The sequence below is a fragment of the Diuraphis noxia genome, unplaced genomic scaffold (assembly GCF_037042655.1).
Source record: "Diuraphis noxia isolate RWA-SAM2 unplaced genomic scaffold, SU_Dnox_SAM2 contig0005, whole genome shotgun sequence".
NCBI classification, from domain to species: domain Eukaryota; kingdom Metazoa; phylum Arthropoda; class Insecta; order Hemiptera; family Aphididae; genus Diuraphis; species Diuraphis noxia.
In genome coordinates, this window is record NW_028301715.1 from 6,908,789 (window position 1) to 6,929,455 (window position 20,667).

Genomic DNA, 20,667 nt, shown 5'->3' on the forward strand with positions numbered 1-20,667 from the left:
GTTACTCGGTTCTAAACTACCCATTTTAATGTTCATGCTCAACAAACGGAGAAAATCTGAACAATATATACGTCGTATTGTGGTGGCTCATGTCTTCAGTTTTTCCTTCGTTTCCGGCTTCCCACCTCTTCCGTTATTGTTCCACGTGGCGTTTGAAATTATTTTTGAGAACAACCCTCTTACGTTTGTATACAATAACACATACTATATAATATGCATACAGCACATATACGTCATATATTTATGCCCAATTTTAGCACGCTTCACACTGACTGCAGTCAGATGACTATAGGCTCTTCCAAATACATTTATTATTATTGCTCATTGTATTCAACATTTTAAATTGACTAATGAATTCAAATCTTTTATATTTTCATTAAAAATAATAATTTGCTATGATTATTAAAACATAAGTAAATAAAAAAGTAAGAAATAATTAACATTACAAATTAAAAACACAGTATAATAATGGTTTTATTTTGTTCTCCAATATGAAATTGTATATTTACAATGTTTAACAAAATCATTGTATTATTTTATTCCACTATTATAATTAATGTAATGATCATATTATGTATATAATAGCATATAAGACTAGTTTTGATGCCTTCTATTATTAGTGTAAGGCCTGTACACAGATTAATATTACATTCATAAAAATTAAATTTCTAACTAAATATTCTTAAATCTATAAACAAAAATGTATAATAATGTATATTGCACTTTACTTTTACTTTAGCACAAAGCTAAGTAATTTTAGATCCTTAATATAAAATATGTTATAATCTTATAATACATTGAAATTTAAGACTTTTTTTTATAAATAATCTAGCTATGATAGATTGTCATAACTCATACATAAGTATCTAACAAAACAAATGTTGCACTATACTTGTACAACCATTATGGATTAATATATATTATTTTTAATTAATAATAATAAACAATGTTGTTAATACTTTAAATTATACAAATTAAGGTTTGTTTATGAAGAAACGAGATCTGAATTGCCAGTTTTAATCACAAAATGACTAGAATAATTGTTATAAAGTGTCAAATAATATTGATATTCCAATTAGTGTTTTGTTAAATTGGTAATATCAATTGATAGTATATTAACATTTTGTACTTGTAAATGCTATTGGAATAATAATTTTGGTTTTCATTGATTTACGGCACATATCTTTTATACATATTGATATCGTTTGTTATCAAATAATATACCCGGGTGTTCACTTTATACAAGCATTTAAATTTGTTTTTTAAAATAAAATAGTAATATTTTTGTTTAAATTTTGTTTGTACTAGAAGTCTTTAAATATTTAATTTATAATTATTATTTCAGTACAATATATACTTTATTTTTCAATAAAAGTACGTTCATTACTGGTCGACTTCTCATATCGGAGAGTTATATATATAACATTTTATAATTAATATTGCTCAAGGCTGGAATAAAGATATTATATAAGTTTGTACTTGTTATAGAATTATCACGGGTTGTATAATACGTCACGTACAGTATAAAATTATTAATAAACTATACTCATTTTCTCAGTCAATTTTTGGTTAGGTTAGTAAAATTATAGTTACAGATATAAGTGTCTAATAAAAAAGGTTAAAAAATTATAAAGTTACAACAGTAATAAATAGTATAAATAGTTAACAATTAAGACTTTTGCTTAAAAAGTAAAAACTGAGTGTTAAGCTCACAGAATCAGCTATGAAATGTATTGTTTTTAAAATCCCAAAAACTGACCGTTAAAACTTAAAGTAGACTACAGCGTGGCCTATCATTGTATGTATGTACGTAGTTTTACACAGAAATAGAAATTAAAGTTACGGTGGTGATCGGTAATGGATATATTCAATATCAAAATTTTTAGTTAATATTTTTGTGTTGGTGTATGGTGATGACACGAGTTGATTGTCACGAGCTCATATAGCCTGTGTGTATGTGAATGTGTTGTGGGTATGTGTATATGTGTGACGGTGATTTGCGTTAGTTTTTTTTATGAAAACGTCTTTAATAGATACACTAAAACTAATCAACACTTAGTGGTTGCACAGACGAAAAGTATTTTTACAATTAAAATCTGTTCGCGTACAATGCAACTAACATGCGTTTTCGTTGGCCCTTTTCTTTATCCCAGGCGAATACAAACTGAGTGTCGGTTATATATAATAATTATATATTTATATCGTATCATTATTATTATTATTACAATCGTTATACCTACATGTAATACGATGTAATATGGTTTGAAAGTGGATTTACATTTACGCCCGTTTATTATAATGAATGAAAAACAATGTTGTGATAAATTAAGCACGTAAATGGTGACTTGGGGTTGTTCATTCGATGGGCTTGTATGGATGTGGTGGCGGCCGGACAGCGGTAGTGCTGGGCAGCGATCTGGCGGCCCAGTGCACTTCCGATGGTCATGGTGACGCGTAATGCGAGTAGTTGGCCAGATGTGGCGAGACTCCCGTATGGTGGCTGACTCCGGTGCTTGCACCTGGGTGGTGGTGATGGTGGCCCATCGAATGTGACGCGGATGCAGCGGCAATATTCGAATAAAGGTTGGCACCCGGGTTGGTCCAGTACGAAGACGCTGATGGAAATATGCTACCTGTAAATGCAAACAAATACCGCGGTGTTAAAAGACTTTAAACAATAGGTACTTTAATAGTTTAATGTGATATATGTATTATGTAGATACTATATTATGTATACAGCAGGTTCACGCTAAGAGGTACCACCAAATATTTTAGTTAGATTACCTTGTATTGAAATGGGGTTTTCGTTGAATGTCAGATAGTACTTAAATATATATTTTTAGATAAATTTAAAAATTTTAATACTTTCGATACGTGCATGTGCAATATAACTTACTTTTTTTTACATAATCGGATGGAGTATTTTTTTCTAAACTATTTATTTGAAAAAAGTTTTTTTCTAACTACAAAATTGGCATATGAAATTTAATATTTACGAGTAATTTGTTTTTGACGAAATTTAAGCTAAATTTAACTTACTGTTACTTATTAGTATCTAACATTGTTAAATACCTGTTGATACAAACATAAGATATAAATAAACACATTGTTATCGTAATGTACTCTAATATTTTTCATTCGTTCTTCTGAAATAAGATAGCTAATTGAATAATTTAGATTTCGTCAAAAACAAATTACTCATAAATATTAAATTTTGATATGTCTAATTTGTAATTAGAAAAAAACATTTTGTACATAAATTGTTCAGAAAAAATACTGTATCCGAATATGTAAAAAAGTTGGTGTTACAATATAAAAAAAGTACCTAAGTTGTATCGTGCATAATACGCGGATCTAAAGTGTTAAAAATTTGAAATTTCTCTAAGAATATGTATTTAAGTACCTACTGTTTATCATTCAATGAAAACCCCATTTCAATACAAGATAATCGAACCGAAATATTTAGTGGTACCTCTTAACGTGAACACACTGTATATTAAAATATTAACGTCCTACATAAAGAGACTATGAGTGAATCATCCCTTGGGTGGAGGTCCCACTTATAGTGCTATTCCACCAATATAAATTAATATAACATTTTTAATTCCACCTTTGCCGTTAGTTCAATTATAAACATATAAACATATACATACAAATAAATTACACATATAATGTCTTATATTATAGTTATATTTTATCTATAGGTATCTCGTAATAGTTTAAGATATCTATTTTCAATTTATTTATTTTTTTGGTATTTTTAGTAATAATTGTATACTATTGCTATATGTTCTGACATGTTAAATTGATTGTTATAATTGTAGGCAATGTAAATACCGAATTTTACCACGCAAATAATTTTTTTATTTGAATATTTTCTAACCATTATTTGGATTGTGAGTGTTCGGATTGTATTTAGTAACTCAAAAAGCCACAATAGAAACCCAAGTATAAATAAATAAACTAGGTACTTAAAATATACTTTAGAATATTCTAATAACAAAAAACAATTATTTATTAAAATTCTTATAATTTTTTTATAAATAATAATATAGGTACATAAAACTAGTAAAACCTAACGCGTTAATAGTATATTAGGTATGGTTTTTTTTTGTTAAGTTAGCTTTTACGCATTCGACCATTAAACATAATTCCCGTAAGTAAAGTGTTTTATTTTAACTTTGACCTTTAATTAGCCACCGTGCTCAATGCCTAATATCTACTTTGCCGTTTTGACGTTACATATAATAATATATGCAAATTAAGTGTATTTTCGAACATAATCGTTATTCACCAAATTTAGCGGAATAGTTTAAAATAAATATTTTAAACAATATAATCAACTATGCTGAGATCTCATTATATCCACATATAGTATAGTTATAAATTTATAATACTATAGGTTAGGTTACTATAATATGTTACTATACACTAAAATTTTGAATTTTTAAGGAAAATGTTTAGAAAGTCATATTCTACATCTTACACACTTTTTAAACACATTTTCTAATTATTATAAAAAACCAATATATATATACATGTATATGTATATACTATTTACTCAACTATATTTATTGGTGTTGTTTTGAGTTATTTTGTTAAATGTGTAGATTACTTATTTAGTATATGTCGAGTTATTTCAAATAAATTCCTGAGCTGATGGTTACGTTACCAAAAACACATTTATCGAATAATAAATACGTTAAATTAATCGCTTCCTTTTTATTATCGTAATTGTATTTGCCTGGAAAAAGAATAGGAATCAATGTTGCAAAATATTAAGCACCGGAAAAACATATAAACCAAAACAGAAAACTTCGTTATTGCAGAAAATGTATTTTCCCATTGCCGACGGCAAGCGGTTTTAACCGAGGGGTTTCATTCCCAATATTTCACGGGTTATTGCAATGAACAAAACCCCTGTTTGGTGTTCGACCGAAACGAACATATTGACAAATGAAATTACAAACTAATGGATTTCTTGAAATTGATTTTGTTGTTCCTCATTTCGTCATAATTAAATTTCAGCCAAACTACCAGTTCAACTAGACATTTTACTACAATTCTAGTTTTGTAATAAATAATAATGAAAAATATTTATTCATATATTATACTATTATATTAATTATGAAGTCATCTTGAAATTAAATAAAATATAAAAAAATCTTAAAAAAAGGTTTTGATATGTATTAATATCCTAAGTCGGAGCACAAAAATAAATTTTAAAAAGGAACAGCACTCTTATTTATTGTTGAATGATCTAATTAATTCATACATATTATTATTTATGAAGTATTTATTTAGTTTTTAATCGGCTGTTTATACAGAAAGTTATTCGACATGCATTGATAAAATATATTTAAACCACAATTTTCCACGTTTTATGCTGTGACTTTTAGAATTATCACATTTTTTCTTTACAAGCATAGAACATTTTTTTTTTACATTAAAATCTAAATACATTTATACTATATGTTGAAAATACTTCAGGTTTTCATTTAATTATATTAACAATATTAAACAGCTTATTCACTATTTATGACTCGTTATAAATTTATTTCGTCAAAAATAGTCATAATTTTTTTGATGTCTTGAATTTTTTTTTTTTTTTTTGTTAAGACATATCATTACATAAATAGTCATTGTGATACCAAACGATTTTACATATTTTTAACGTCCCACATGACTTAATTAACTACAGAACTTGGCATACTTTGATACATATTTTTTATGGTACACGAGGTGAGCTGGCATCTAAAATATAGGTTATATATATACACATTACACGTACATTGTAAGTTTTTGGTATACGTGTGTGTGTGTATACTTATATACAGCAATATCGTAAAAAAATTGTTACCATGTGAATAAGAGTAAAAAACATATCGAATATATGTACATCCGTTGCACGTGTGGGTATAACGTGTGCAAGTTCGACGACTCGAAAGTTTTTTATGCGTCGCGCCCAGCACTTAATTGGGCGGCAACGTTCGTACAATATTATTATAATATGAGTATATACCTACGTCGTGATGTGGATCGTGTTTATGGTCGGGTGGCTGAAAGTTTCTAAGAGCCGCGTGACGACGCGACGACCCATATTTTTCAGCGTCGACCCATATTTTTCAGCGTCGACCACGCGTCTCCGCGATTGGGTGTGTGCCGCTTCGGATCGATTATTATTTGTGGGTGATGTGTAAAGATTGTAGCGTAGACGGATGCTGTAGGTAGGTGGGTGGGTGAGTGGGTGGTTGTCGGTGAAACTGTCGCGTACACCGCGGAGACCCATCACCGAACAAGCGAGAGAATGAGCGCGCGCGCGTGTAAAGACGACGACGACGACGGTGACGGTCGCTATATTTTGTTTGGGTAACCCGCGTTCGTTGTCCGGGCATTGAGGAGTTTGCTTACAGCCGCCGCCGGGGCGTTTAATAAACGCTTTGCTCCCGGGGAACCCGTGTGCATATAGCCTCATCGGCGACGGCTGGCGGAGTGCTCGCTATCGGTTCGGCAGCGCCAAGCAATTTCCGGGAGTGACGAAAGCTCATCCGCGAACGCTTTTGTTGCTCTCCACCTCTCTATAGGTACATATACACGCACATATAAATATATTATATACATGAATCATCGTTCGCCGCGTTTCTCTCGTTTTACACGACCATGACGTTTAATATATATATATATATATATGCGTGGCCGAGACAACATGTTTTGCCGCAAGCATTGCGTTCGCATTCAATGAAAATTTTTTTCCTACCATCCACCCGTCGATGGAACATGTGTGATTCGATATTATATTGCGTTGTCTGCTGCAGTGGCAGCCAGAAAATTGTTTTGTATGAAATAACTATTTAAAATAAATATAACATACCCAAAAATCGTTCCCGTGTTAATGTGAAGTGTTAATCCTCTACCCCTCCCCCACCCCATCAAATACAACTCACAAATGTACATAAAATATTGGTAAAAAAATAAACGACTATTATTATGCCGACCCACCTTCACAACGGTTGCTTCATAAAACAGCTATTCTCCCTCCACTGCAGGTTGTATTAAACACGTTGTGTTATGACTAGGGCTAAGATTTATATGCAATAAAAAATTGTAAAATATGCAAAAACAAATTTTGATTATTATTTATTATAATTCATAATTTATTATTATTACTTATTATTACATTAAATATTAGTTTTATTAGACGTAACTTGGCACTTTCACTTTGGATTTTCGGCATACTGGACACTGTTATTAAAACCATTCAAATTATTAAGTATAAACGTACGCACATTTACGCAACACACGACGTACTAATACAATTTTTCTGAGCTACCTCACTGTATAACAATGTGTAAGTAATTCTACCGGTCGTCCGACCAACGATAAGGTAACAAACGGATATTATCTGACCTAAGATAAAATAGGTAGTATTTATGCTATATATTTACAAAAATTCAACGGATAAATCAAAAACTGTCGGTTTCGTGAAGTACCATTTAAAATTAACAATAACTTATAAAAATTAAAAAATGTTAGTTAAAAAAAATCGAATTTAAAAAAAAATGATGAATATGCAATTATATGCATTATGTCCAAAATATGCAAAAAAAAAATTGGTCCGATTTAAACGAGAATAAGCCAAATCGTGGACAAATCTGATAACCAATCAATTTGGACTAAAGGGAAAAAACATGCAAATGCATATAAATCCTAGCCCTAGTTATGACCGTAAATTTATGTTTTGTAGACGCTTATGTCTTATGTGTATCGAGTATCGGTTTCGTGTGTTTGATAAATTTAAGTAAATAACTATAGGTACGAGTATATAGTAGTGTAGTACTATGAAAGTGAATATAACAAATTAAAAATCACCAAACGCTGATGTGTAAACGGTATGCAGTTTTGTAGTACATTCAATTAAACATTTTCCAATCATCATATTATACTGAATTACTAACTACATAGTTTTGAACCTTAAGTATTTTCTTATTTTAATATGCTAAATATAAGTGTTTATTTATTTATCATTTGAAAGCGACTAAATATATTAATTCGAGCAAATTCGTATCGTATATATTTTTGAGACGAATTGCCATCGTGTTCGTTTGCTGTAGCTATACTATATAGCTACATATAGCCGCAGCTGACTGACGTCATCGTATTCCTATTTCCTATACTTATCATCGCGTGAAACCGATGGCGGGCATTTTACATGATAAAATGATAATCCTTTTTCGATGACAGAAAATGTTTTAATATTTCATTGTTATTATGTTGTACGTCGTAATATTATCTACGATAGGACGCGACGTGACGTTTACCGGACGATTAATGCCGACGACGTCGGTGACGATGCGCGCGATCGAGTATAACAATATATCATAGATTTAGTATATTATTATATAGTAACGGTGCGCAACAGAGCGAAAAATCACTGGATACAATGTCTTCGGGAGCGGAGGGTGTCGTCAGTCGCTGTCGCTCGCGTAAAAGTATATAGCGCGTCGTATACAGCGCGCGCGCACACACACACATTGAAGGGTCCGCAGCGCTGCACAGCAGTCATTAAACGCGGCAAGGACCGAACGACTGCGGCGGCAGGGTCATTAAGGGCCCATTGTGGACGGCTAATGAGACAGACGATTCGTTTCGGCGTGTATAAATATCGTCGCTCGGTTTGCACTAAATCTCCGGCTCTCTTAATGTACGCGCGTGGGGTCCACCGTCTGCGACTTTATATATATTATATAATATTATACCATAATATACTACTGTATGTGTACACACCAACACTATACTGTACTACACATTATATTATGATGCACGCGAACTCACTGAAATGTTCCCGAAGTGGGTCTAATGAATTCCACGACCGCGTCGGCTATGTAACATTATATACGCATCATCCTTATAATATATAAATCACGTTTAGACGATGATATTTTACCATTGTATATTATTATGACGCGCGCGTCGTATATCGGTGGTTACGTTTCTATGTATTATACTATAAATAGGAGGGGATGGGTTCTCGAACCCTCGAAACACTGGACTTTGAGAAATACGATCACTCGATAGTTCGTTAGAAATTAATACTCGAAATCGAATAATACGATCATTAAATATATAGTTACATGCAGTGATGTTGCAAAATAATTGTTTTGAGACAAAAAAAAATTCAAGTTTCTAAATTACGTTTTTAAGTAGGTATGACTTTTGCTATTAATCATAAGTCATAACCTATATTGATTGATTAGTGATAATATGAAAGGTTATTTAGTCGTAGTGAATTGCTTATTTTATAGTTAGTTTAAAACTAGTTTTAAATTTTTAGTATTTAGTATTTTAGTATTTTAGTATTTTTAATATTTGGTCGAATTTTTTTTAACCATCTCTTTTTTTGTATCAGAGAATCGAAGCTCTTTAGAAACAGAAGAGAGGGATTAAACATAAACAATAAATTTATAAATTTATAATATTAAACAATTAGCAACATCAAAAATATAAACTAAATTATACCATATTAGTTATGTATGAATAATAATGAGTAAAACAGATTGAATTAAATGGTTTGACGGATTAAAATTCAAAAAAATGTTTACTATTAGGTCGTTCCATCACGGGTGTAATTTTAACAGGATAGGTACCTATATTATAACATAGTAGTAGGGTAGCGAGTCTTATATAATATGTAAATTGGGCTGAAATAAGAATAATTTACTCGATTCGATTAAGTTAATCCTCAGAATCGGCAGTCAAGACATGTAAACCAATATACTATGTTCGTTTGAATATATAAAACCAAAGTTTACCTCATTTGCATATCGTTAAATTAAAGGTCTTCCAGCTAACGTTTTCTCCGACAGTTAGTGGAAATTAATTTCGAAAGGGGCGAATAGTATATTATAGAAATCAATGTAAGGGGTCGAAACTTTGTTTTGTTCTTTTTTTTTTACAATGCCATGACGATACGTGTGATTACGATTTTTGATTTTCAATGTAGGTACGTGAGTTAAGAGATATGTAATATTGTGTTGTAAAAAATGTCTATATTTAGGTATATATACGATAAATACAAAGTAAAAATCACGTATAGTCATATATTATAACATACACATTACGCGCATCAACGCGTTTTCCACAACATATTTTAGGGTAGGTTTACCGAGTTTTGCATCATAAGCACCATTATTATTATTGTTGTTGTAGTTTTTTGTCGTACATTTTTGATGATTTAACCTATCTCAACGAATCGTTTCCAGAATCACGTCGAGTTCAAAGTACACATACGACTGTGCTTTTAGCGGAAATCGCACACACGCAAACGCTTGGTATATACGTGAATATATACTATAGAGGTGATGAAGGTGTAAAATTTATTGTAAAAAACTCGCCGTTTTTTCTTTTTTCTTCGGGATTTTTCCCACCTTTTATAAATACAAATGGGTCAATATAACCCGTCTGTAGTAGGATTTATATATACATATTTATTTATATATGTGTGTGTGTATTGTGTACATGCGCACCCTATATCGACTATGCCATTGCCACCTCTGAGCTCGTTGTAAATTTCCACGGTCACGCCGCTGGTAAAAGGCATGCGGTTGACAAGTTTTGTTTGCTTTTTGCGCGCTCAATGTATATATATATATATTATAATATTATTGTGTATAGTGTCACCGGTTCCTGGTCGTGCGACTTTCACGCTTTAAAAGCACAATCGTCGTCGTCGTTTACATACGAATGATTTTCGCACGGGTTGTTTGCCTATATATATAGTTTACCCAGTACACTTTTCCCCCAACCAAACACACACAGAAACACATACACTGTTTGCATGCACGAACGACGCGACGAAGACGTTATATTATTATATTATAGTTCCCCTTCAACGCCGCCGGACTGGCTGTATTGTTATTATTATTATTATTACTATTATTAGGTATTATTTATTACTAATAGTAGTATTAGCATAATAGTAACAGTACGTATACACCTCTAGCGAGGGATATAATATTATATTGTAAAATGTCTTGTCGTCATTCCTAATCAAAAATAATAGATTATTGTAATCTCGTTAGTTTTGTTTCGCTTTTTCTGAGATCACAGTAACTGCAGGTATATTATTGTATTAACCATTCATCGCCGTTTTTCGCGTTTAATATACATCGCATAATATATATATATATGTACTATGCGTCGGCTGCATTCGATTCATCCGAGTTGGGCCTTGAATTAATTTTAGTCCTGTATATTAGTTGAGTGCCAAATTTTAGTTGGGATAGTCCTGGATTTTTGAAGCCTAAATAAAACAATCTGGGACCCAACTAGTATATATGTATATTGTATAGTGTATATACTATTATACTATATTACTATCAGTAATTATTCCTAATGTTTGGTCCAAATTTGATATCTACACAAAATTTATTAATGTACCTATAATAATTTGAAAAATATTTTTATAACGGTTTGATTAGAAATACGTATTATGAAAATAACTATAGGGTTATAATTACGATCATAATCCAAATAATCAAGATTATGTCATATTTCTAACAACATTTTTGAAACATGAATTTCTGATCACCTAGGTCATTTCTAGGTCAAAATAGTACGAACATGTTCATTAGTTAATGAAATATTTTATTATATTCTGTCGTAGGTAATAGGTATTAAACGAATACCTCTATATAGTGAGGTTAACATAGAAATAAATTACTAAAATAACTGTTAAATAAGTAATAAATAAAAATAATTGAAGTTATTAAAATTAACTTAATCTGTTTTTAACCGTTGATATTATTATTATTATACGAATTATTTTAATTTCAAACATCCCTTTTAGTTTTATTTGTTGCAGTTAAAAAAAACAAAGTTAATGACTTTTTGTATTTAGATTAATATATTTTTGTTTTCTATGATTATAAAATATTATTTCTTTCTGACACGTAAAAGTTGGTTAGTATGGGAAATGAACGATAACTATTTTTATTCTGTTTATTTTATTGTAATAAAATATGAAGTTTACCTGCTGTAGATGTTATTCCAGGTGCATGAGGTGACATGAAGTTTAATTTCGGTGAATGATGGTGATGATGGTGGTAGGTTGTCATAAACAAATCTGATTGATATTTGTACGCAGACGGATCTGCAGCAGCTGGTTGAGTAGCTGCTGCCAACCCTTGAAAGTCGAACTTGTACGCATACCTTTTTCCGTGAACTTTCGTCATTATATTTTTGTCGTAATAATATCTGAAAATCAATAAAAATATTTAAAACATACTTTTAATGGCAACGTAGAAAATAAATAATATTATATCCAAAAATAAAGTATACTTTCTAGTTCAAATAATATATATGTAACGGTAAATCGACTAAATCTATGTAAATATTTAATATTTTAAATTAGTAACTACTAATAAAAAAATGGAAATCTATGTCTAAGTAATTAAATGTTTAAATTACATTTAAATATGTTTACGCATTTAAATGTTGTAGCTTACAATTTGTTTTTTAAATAATTTAATTTAAAATTCAATTCTGTATTATTATTATCATTTCAAAGTTCTATATGTAGGTCGATTAAATATCAGGTGTAGGTGGAAGTATAGTTCGTTAGGACTTAGGCTAATGGGAATGATTCGAGTCGTAATATAAGTACGTAGTTGACGGTGAAAAGGTTTCCAAACCCACGATTATCAATTTATATCCGGACCCCTTTTGAATCTCGTAGATTTAATTTAATTTCTGAACCAAAAACATCGAATGACTTTTACTACTGTGCGATTTACAATTATTTTACATCATTATTGGACCGCATATAGTGACGAGAAAAAATAATAAATCAAATCACTAAAAATAAATTAAAATTATTATTTGGTATTTGGTATTTGAATATTTGGCTTTCGTCACACAAGAAAATCGCTCAAAATAAAACCTTTATTGGTTTGAAACAAAATAAATGCTGCCATTCTACATTCTTCGGAAACGCGCTTGGAATCGTTTTTTTTTTCATCAAAACACGTATTAAAACGGTGAAGAAATCAAAAACGAAATGTCTGGATTAAGTGAGAATTCAGAGGCTTCAGCGCGCTTACAGAATTAATAAACGTTTTCTGTTGTATCGCATTTTCTCCGTGGAAGAAGGGCGTGGGTGATTAACGCACAATCAGTGGCAATCACCGACCAACAACCCCTCGCGTACAATTAGAGCACCCAAAGCCAGTTTCACACCCCTTCGCTTCCATAGCACTGCTGCCGCCCTAACCATGTAATTAGGATATATTACACGTTAGTCCTTTGGTACCCATTGGATGAGCGAGTACGTGTCTGTCGGAGCAAAGGGCATTCTATAAATCCAATTACTGTGGTATGTTCGAGGTGAAATGTTATGAAAAGAACAAAAATCACTATGCATAAAGGTTAAATCGGCTGAATATTGTTATTTTGTTTAAAAGTGATCAAAATATTCCGACAAGCGTGGCAGTTAGATCCATATATAACACAAAACATAAGAATAGATAAACTGCATTATTAAACCTTCCCTAATAACGCACACATAATTTCATAAATCAACATAATTTTTTTACAATAGATTAAAAATATTGTTGTTTTTTGAATAGTGGTGACAGGAGGATTTATATTATAGTTCTTTTGTTTCCCTTTCACCATATACTCAACATTTTGGAATACTAGTCCCTGCAAATGCTTAAATTACTTGTATTGGTAAAAATAAATATTACGTTCAGTTTACTGGCTATTTTAATTTAACAACTTAAAATATTAATGTGTATATAGTGATAAATATATTATAAAACTCATGAAATACAAATTAATTCACCTTAATGCTCTGCTTAATTTATCGTAGTTCATGTTTGGCTTGGATTTCCTTTCACCCCATCTACGTGCTACTTCGTCAGGGTCGGTTAACTTAAATTCACCGTTCGTACCTTCCCACGTAATACATGCTGCATTACTGCTGTCAGACAACAATTCCAACAGAAATTGCCACAATTGTATTTGACCAGAACCTAAATAAATATATAAAAACATATACTGTTAAAATGATTTTAATGATTACGCTGTGTTTGGTTATTTATATCTGTATTATTTGATTTAATAAAACCAATAGTTATTAATTATTATAAATTTTGAACTAAATTATACAGTTTTTAAGCTTATTTTTACTAATAAGTAATAACTGATATCAGAAACTTAATATTTAGGTACTGTTAACTAAAATTTCTTTCTTAATAAAAAAATAAACTCCGTAATAATCATAATAACGTTTGGAGAATTGTGAAGGTTAAATTTAAATATATTTATTTGGAATACAATTTTATATTTAGTGTTAGTGTAGGTAATACGTTAAATACCTACTGAAAATATAAAAAAATTAATAGACACGTATTGTCTTAATTATTATGGATATAGAATGACATAAAATAAAGGGGCAAATGAAACGCGTGTGTCTGGTTGTCAGATAGTACATAAAAATATAAGGGGCATCATAGACCGTGACGAATGGGCTGTAGCCAAGAGTGTGGCAAAAGTCGATTGAATACACGCGACCCAAACATAATTCAAACCAAAGCCGGGAAAATGTCAAGTATTGCGTGGGAATATTTTTTACACAATTAGACAGCTTTAGCAATAAACATGAATCACATTAGTTATTAACATATTTAAATATTTAAAAAAGTATCCAAACATTGGATATTTTAGTTTCTATTTTATAAGATTGGAAATATTATTTTTAATTAAAGGACAGTAACAGATTTGTAATGTTACAAGTCTTAACCATGAAAGTTATATTATAGTAGTGATTCTCTTAATAATATGTATTCCAAAAAAAAAAAACATTACTTTTTTTAAACATTTTAAAAACAGCTTGTACTAAGTATTTTTAAATACTTAACAAAAACATATATTTGATATTTATTTGAAATTGAGATAAAAATTTAAAAACTTAAGTAATAATGAAATCAAATTTCAAGTAAAGTTAAATATACAAACAACAAGGATGGTTTTCATGTCCTACAAGAAAATTATAAGACTTATAAATCATAATATGATAATCTATTTTTACTTACCCGAGCTAGCCAATCGACTGCTGGTTGCTCCAAACATTTGATATGGATCTGAAATAATATGAAATATTCTCAGTTAATTATTAGTAATATTTTTTTAAACATATATTGTTCATTGAAAACGTATCATTATACATCTATTAACATTTGTAAACATGTTAATCAAATAATTAATAATAGATACACGATGGTTTAATATAAAAAATAATAGATGATGTCTTCTTAATTTATACTTTTTCTATTAAATTCAGTTTAAATAATAATTTTCAGTGAATTGATTTGTACAAAGGGGCTAAAAAAATATCCCGAGGGAACAATAAAATAGGGAGTATGTCGAATTGTTTGTGTACAGGGCGCGCAAACAAAACCACTACCAAAATGTCACTCTAGGCCTTAGGGTCTATAATGGGAGACAAGCTATTTAATGATTTTTCGTAAATAATGGACATGAAATGTACATTGTACACTTTATTCATATAATATGTCCACAGTAGTTAAATCACCTGAATCGTAATACTTTAAGTTGCAAATGCATATTAAGATTTAAGACTATTAATAATCCATAACACATAGAAACTAAACTCAATCTAAATACATATTAATATGTTATATATTTATATACGTATATGTTATATTTGAAATACCGAATATTAGTACATATGTGGTATGTATAAAAAGTGGGGAAGTCGGTCTGATGTGTAATAGGTTTCGAGCGTACCTCGTCAATCGTCACTGTAATAGATGTGTTCAATTTGAATTCAATAATAAAACAGTGCACACGAAAAATGATTCTGAACAACGTTGTATCAACCTTAAATCAGACACCTATTATTATAATTTTTAAATATTACTATTGTTGGTATAGTATACCAGTATGCGGTACCTAAGTTGATATATTTTTCCCCAAAATAAAACAGCTTATTATAGGTAATATTACTATTACGAACTTATTTTCATAAAATAATAATATTTTTTATAGCAGAATAAATTCCAATTATATTTTAAATGAAATAGCTACATGGGTATTTAAGAAAAATAATAACATATAAATCAGGTTGCATGTATACACGAATCGTATACAATAAAAGTTAAAGATAAAAAATTTAAATTAATGAATATAAGAAGAACAATCATTTACTGAAGTGTAAAATAAATCTACATTATTGTGTATTTACATTGAAGTTTGGCACTTTAACATAAATATTATTTAGAAAAAGTGGTACTTTTTTAATTTTTAATCAAATATAGATAAATTGTTTTAGTTAATCATTTCTAAATAAAGGTTATATATTTTAATGAACTGTATTGTTTTAAGGAAATAATTAACTCTTAATAATACTATGAAATTTAAATAAAATAATTATAACGTAAGTAATAAGAGATTTATAATTTCAAAAATTAATTAAACTTTTTTCTATTAAGAAAGAAAAAATTTAACTTTGTCTTTAATCATGCGATTCTTAGCAAAATAATAACTTCGTAAAAGTTATATTATTTTATGATATATATTTTGGCTCTCACTTCGCTGGGTTAATTTATAAACTGCTGCTTCTGTAAAATGTTGACGTAGTGGCCGGAATTGTGTTTTTTCCCCGGGGTTCGTCTAATAACTTTGTCACGGAGGGAAGTGTAAAAAAAAAGGGTCAGTGAGTAAATAACTGTGACTTGTTATTCTTTCAGGTTGACTTGATAAGCGACGTTTAGGTTGCATTTTAAACGTGATACTTTTCGGCAGGGTCTGACATCTGAGTGCTTACAAAAACGCTTTAGCAGTTCCATTATCGGCACGTGGACTCGTGTACGGCCGTCTGAACTGATTGACAGCTTAAAGGGATCGCGGGGGATAAGGTACGTATAGCATAGGGGAAAAAGGACGATCGTTCTTCTCTTTCGGTCCATAACTTGTACGTCAAGTACCACCTCTCTATAACCGCAGCCAAAGTTCATTATTCTGCCCAACCCTTTTAAACATATTTTTTCCCTCTAACGGTTAAGAAATATTTTTTTTGAATGTTCGACCCTCACTGCATCTAGTTTAGTAGCGTCTCTACTGTATAAGCCGATTTCTGAAGTGGGAGGGGGTGAACTCATATCATATATGATGATTGTAATATAGCAGGGATGGGCAACTCAAAGTAACTAGCGGGCCACTTTTAAATACTTTAAAATCTAGCGGGCCGCAGGAGAAAGCAAAAAGAAATTAAAATTTTATTTTTTATTTTTATTTATTTATATTTACAATTATTATTTAATGTGATACTTGAGGATGAGGTTTTTCAATAGACAATTTAGTAAAATCCACTTCTATTTCTGTAGCGCGGGCCAGATAAAAAAGGTACGCGGGCCGCCAGTTGCCCATCCCTGTAATATAGTATACATAATTATTTTCTAATACGGGACGACAAAATATTCCGTCTTTATTCATCAATAATAATTAGTGGAATAGTTGAATCGTGAGAAGACTCAAACTTTGGTCGATATTATGACTTTAGTGTCTATATCAAGACAAATTTCAAATTAAAAAAAAAAACCCTAATTAAAATCATATTTTAAAACGTGAAAAAACAAGGCATATATACCCTGAAAAAAAAAGATGGAATTCGTGTATTCCGCCGAGTTATGAACAGTGGTGGGATTAAAAAACGTCGCTCAGACTTTGGAAGTTATGGTCAATTGAAGTTTATATATCCTTTATCACGGTAATCACATTTAGTCTGTGGTTGGGCGGGTTGCACATGCACATACATTTTATAACTATAGGACAACAGACATGAAGCCGAGTTCACAGCTGCGTCGTCTGCTGTGTGGTGCATCTTTTATCATTTACTGGTTGGTCATTGTAACTGTGGTATCATTAACTAACCACGGTATATACTGGGAAATTTGCTGAGTAAGGTCGATTTAAATTTTTTTGGACACGAAATGGCACATTACGACACAATGTTATCTGTGGACTCGGTTCCATACCGATACCACAAACATATTAACTACTATATTTGTTGCTATTTTTTACGTACCTACAAAAACCTACAAAAACCTACTAAAAAACCGTACGTTTTTTGCATAATATGTAGAGTTATATATAAGATCAAAACCACGCGGTACAGTCAGATCTTTCCATCAGTTGAATATGACTATCTATATTAATTGTTCTCTACGTCTATGCCGGATTCGGTTGCAAGACCCAAATGGCAATAACAACACGTGTGGCACGCGAGCCAAAAGTGGCACGTGAAAAAAAATAAAATTGTGAATACTTATTACGCTATTCAAAAAAGTCAAAGAAACAAATTATATGTATGCATTAAAAAAATTATCATATGTTCCTATAATGTAAAATTGATTATGATGTTATTAATAAATTATCACTATATTTTTTATGTTCTATTTGTTAGTGTTTACAAACTTTGCAGGGCACGTGGAAAATTGTCAAACCCTTGATTGGAATATTTGGCTCTTAATCCAAAAAAGGTTCGGCACCCCTGTACGGCTATAAGTTCGAAATAAAGTTCTGAGTAACAGTACGAGTATATAGAAAAATAATATAATACCCAATGCTGCGTGTGCTGCAAGAGGGCTAGAAAACGAAACGAACAATATTAAAAAATCGTAATTTATTCCGTTTAGAGCTGTTGCGGGTGTAGAAATCGCGACAAAATCTGACCCCGACGACAAGTAGGTATAAAAGCGTCGCTTGTCGGCTGCATGTCTTTAAATCGGTGTAAAAAATCTGGAAGTCACCGCTGTCACGGTATATAAAAAACGATACAGAAACTTAATAAACCACGCGTATATATATATATCATATTATCAAAACAACGATATCATAATAATACGATCGGCGGCGAGGGCGACACGGTCGGTTGGACATGGCTGTCGTCGTCGTCGTCGTAATCCCACGGGATGGATTTCGGGTTCGAGTTAAACGCCGCGCCGCCTGTTGTGTGCGCGAGTATACCGGCCACTCTTGTTCACGGTCACTTGTTGGGGCGTTTGGCAGCCGCAGTTGTCAGCGGCGGCGGCGGTACACTAGCGAAATCCGCCCACCCAATATATATTATTATTATTATTAACTGCAGTACGAGAAAAAGCTGCCGCTTCGCCGTGTATGCAGCGTTTGCGATTACGCACGGCCGGAGGAGTTTAATTTTAATTATAACCGCCGCCGCCCTCCATTATTGTTATAATCCCATGCACACTCCACTTGTTCGATTTATATCATAACAATAATATCGCCAACGACACTTTTAGTCGACTAGCACACTATAGTCGTCGCGCCAGCACGACTATGTATTGTTGTGCGCGCTGCACTAATGGAACCGAATAACGCGCGTAACACATTTCCAACGAGATTCCGACGATAACCGTTTTGTACAAAATATTATAACCAGCAGAGTGCTTTTTATTTTTCAATGTTTTTTTTAAACTTACAATTGTTCGTTACTATAATATTGTATAGATATACTTCTTTTATGAGCTTTTCAAGTCGAATACCTATATGTATATAATAATAATAACATGTAATGAACTGACCTGTGTAGGTCGTGTAATTATCATAATATACATTTTCCGAACAACATCAAGGTTGGTGGAGGAGGAATGGGGGGGGGGGGGTGTTTCAAAATTGTACGATTAGGTTTTACGTTTTCGTATTTAAATGTGTTCAATGTTTTATCCGGTACATAATATTACATTTTCTTTATTATTTATAAATATATCTCACTCGCAGTACCTACTATATTCCTATATATTCACGTCCGCAGATAATAATAGAACGGTCACCGCAGGACGAACCTATTTTGGAGAGTTATTTTTGTAGTTTTTTATCTGGACTTAAATGGAATTTCGGATTTTAATAGATTTAAAACTTAAAATTTGAATGCTACGTTTATTTCCTATGTACTTAGTTTTTCCCAAAGTATATAGAAAGTATTGAATAACATCGTTCCTACCTATACCTACTGATTTAAAGTTTTAATCTAGTAATTTTGTTTCTATGATTAATTTTATGTTATTTTTCCAAACTAAATTATTATACTTAAATATAGTTTAAGCATTAAGTGTTTAAATATTATGACATACTGTGTAGACTATAGACCATTCATATTATCGTACTTGTTATTATTTTTACATTTTAAATATAATTTTTTTCTCGAATCTTTGAACGATAATATTTGATGAAGTTAAACTGTTAAACTACACAGATTTTATCATTCTTTGTGTCGTATAATTATTTACCCAACATAAACGAAATATGCGCTGTTTGCACTGTCTGATTTGTTGAATATGAATGTGAAAATAAAATGTCATATTAAAATTGTCTTAAAAAAATGTATGAGCGTATTTTATCTTCATGTTTTGGTTGAATTTTCATAATATTATATGAAACGCACCAGTCTACCCCAGCCATTTACCAGCTTTTACAGTTGGACGCTTTTACAAAGGTGACGGGACAGCCTAGGGCGGTGTTAGTAATGCGGTCGGTGGTATATAACAAACAAGCCTTTGATGTGTCTAATCAAAACTCATTGAACCGTTGTGCCTGTGGCCTTTGACGGTGGTCGAATAACAAGAGATT

General features: G+C 31.1%; 1 protein-coding gene across 1 annotated transcript in view; it reads right to left on the bottom strand.

Annotated features, from left to right (window-relative positions):
- Window positions 1-449: 449 nt before the first annotated feature.
- Window positions 450-20,667, bottom strand: part of LOC107162611 (DNA-binding protein D-ETS-3) — a 58,580-nt gene continuing 38,362 nt past the window's right edge. The window contains exons 7-10 of the mRNA XM_089229268.1: window positions 15,093-15,140; window positions 13,841-14,030; window positions 12,029-12,252; window positions 450-2,633 (exon numbers count right to left, since the gene is read on the bottom strand). Of these exons, the coding sequence (XP_089085394.1) occupies window positions 2,443-2,633; window positions 12,029-12,252; window positions 13,841-14,030; window positions 15,093-15,140 (653 nt within the window). The 3' untranslated portion in view covers window positions 450-2,442. The remainder of the gene's footprint in view (window positions 2,634-12,028; window positions 12,253-13,840; window positions 14,031-15,092; window positions 15,141-20,667) is intronic.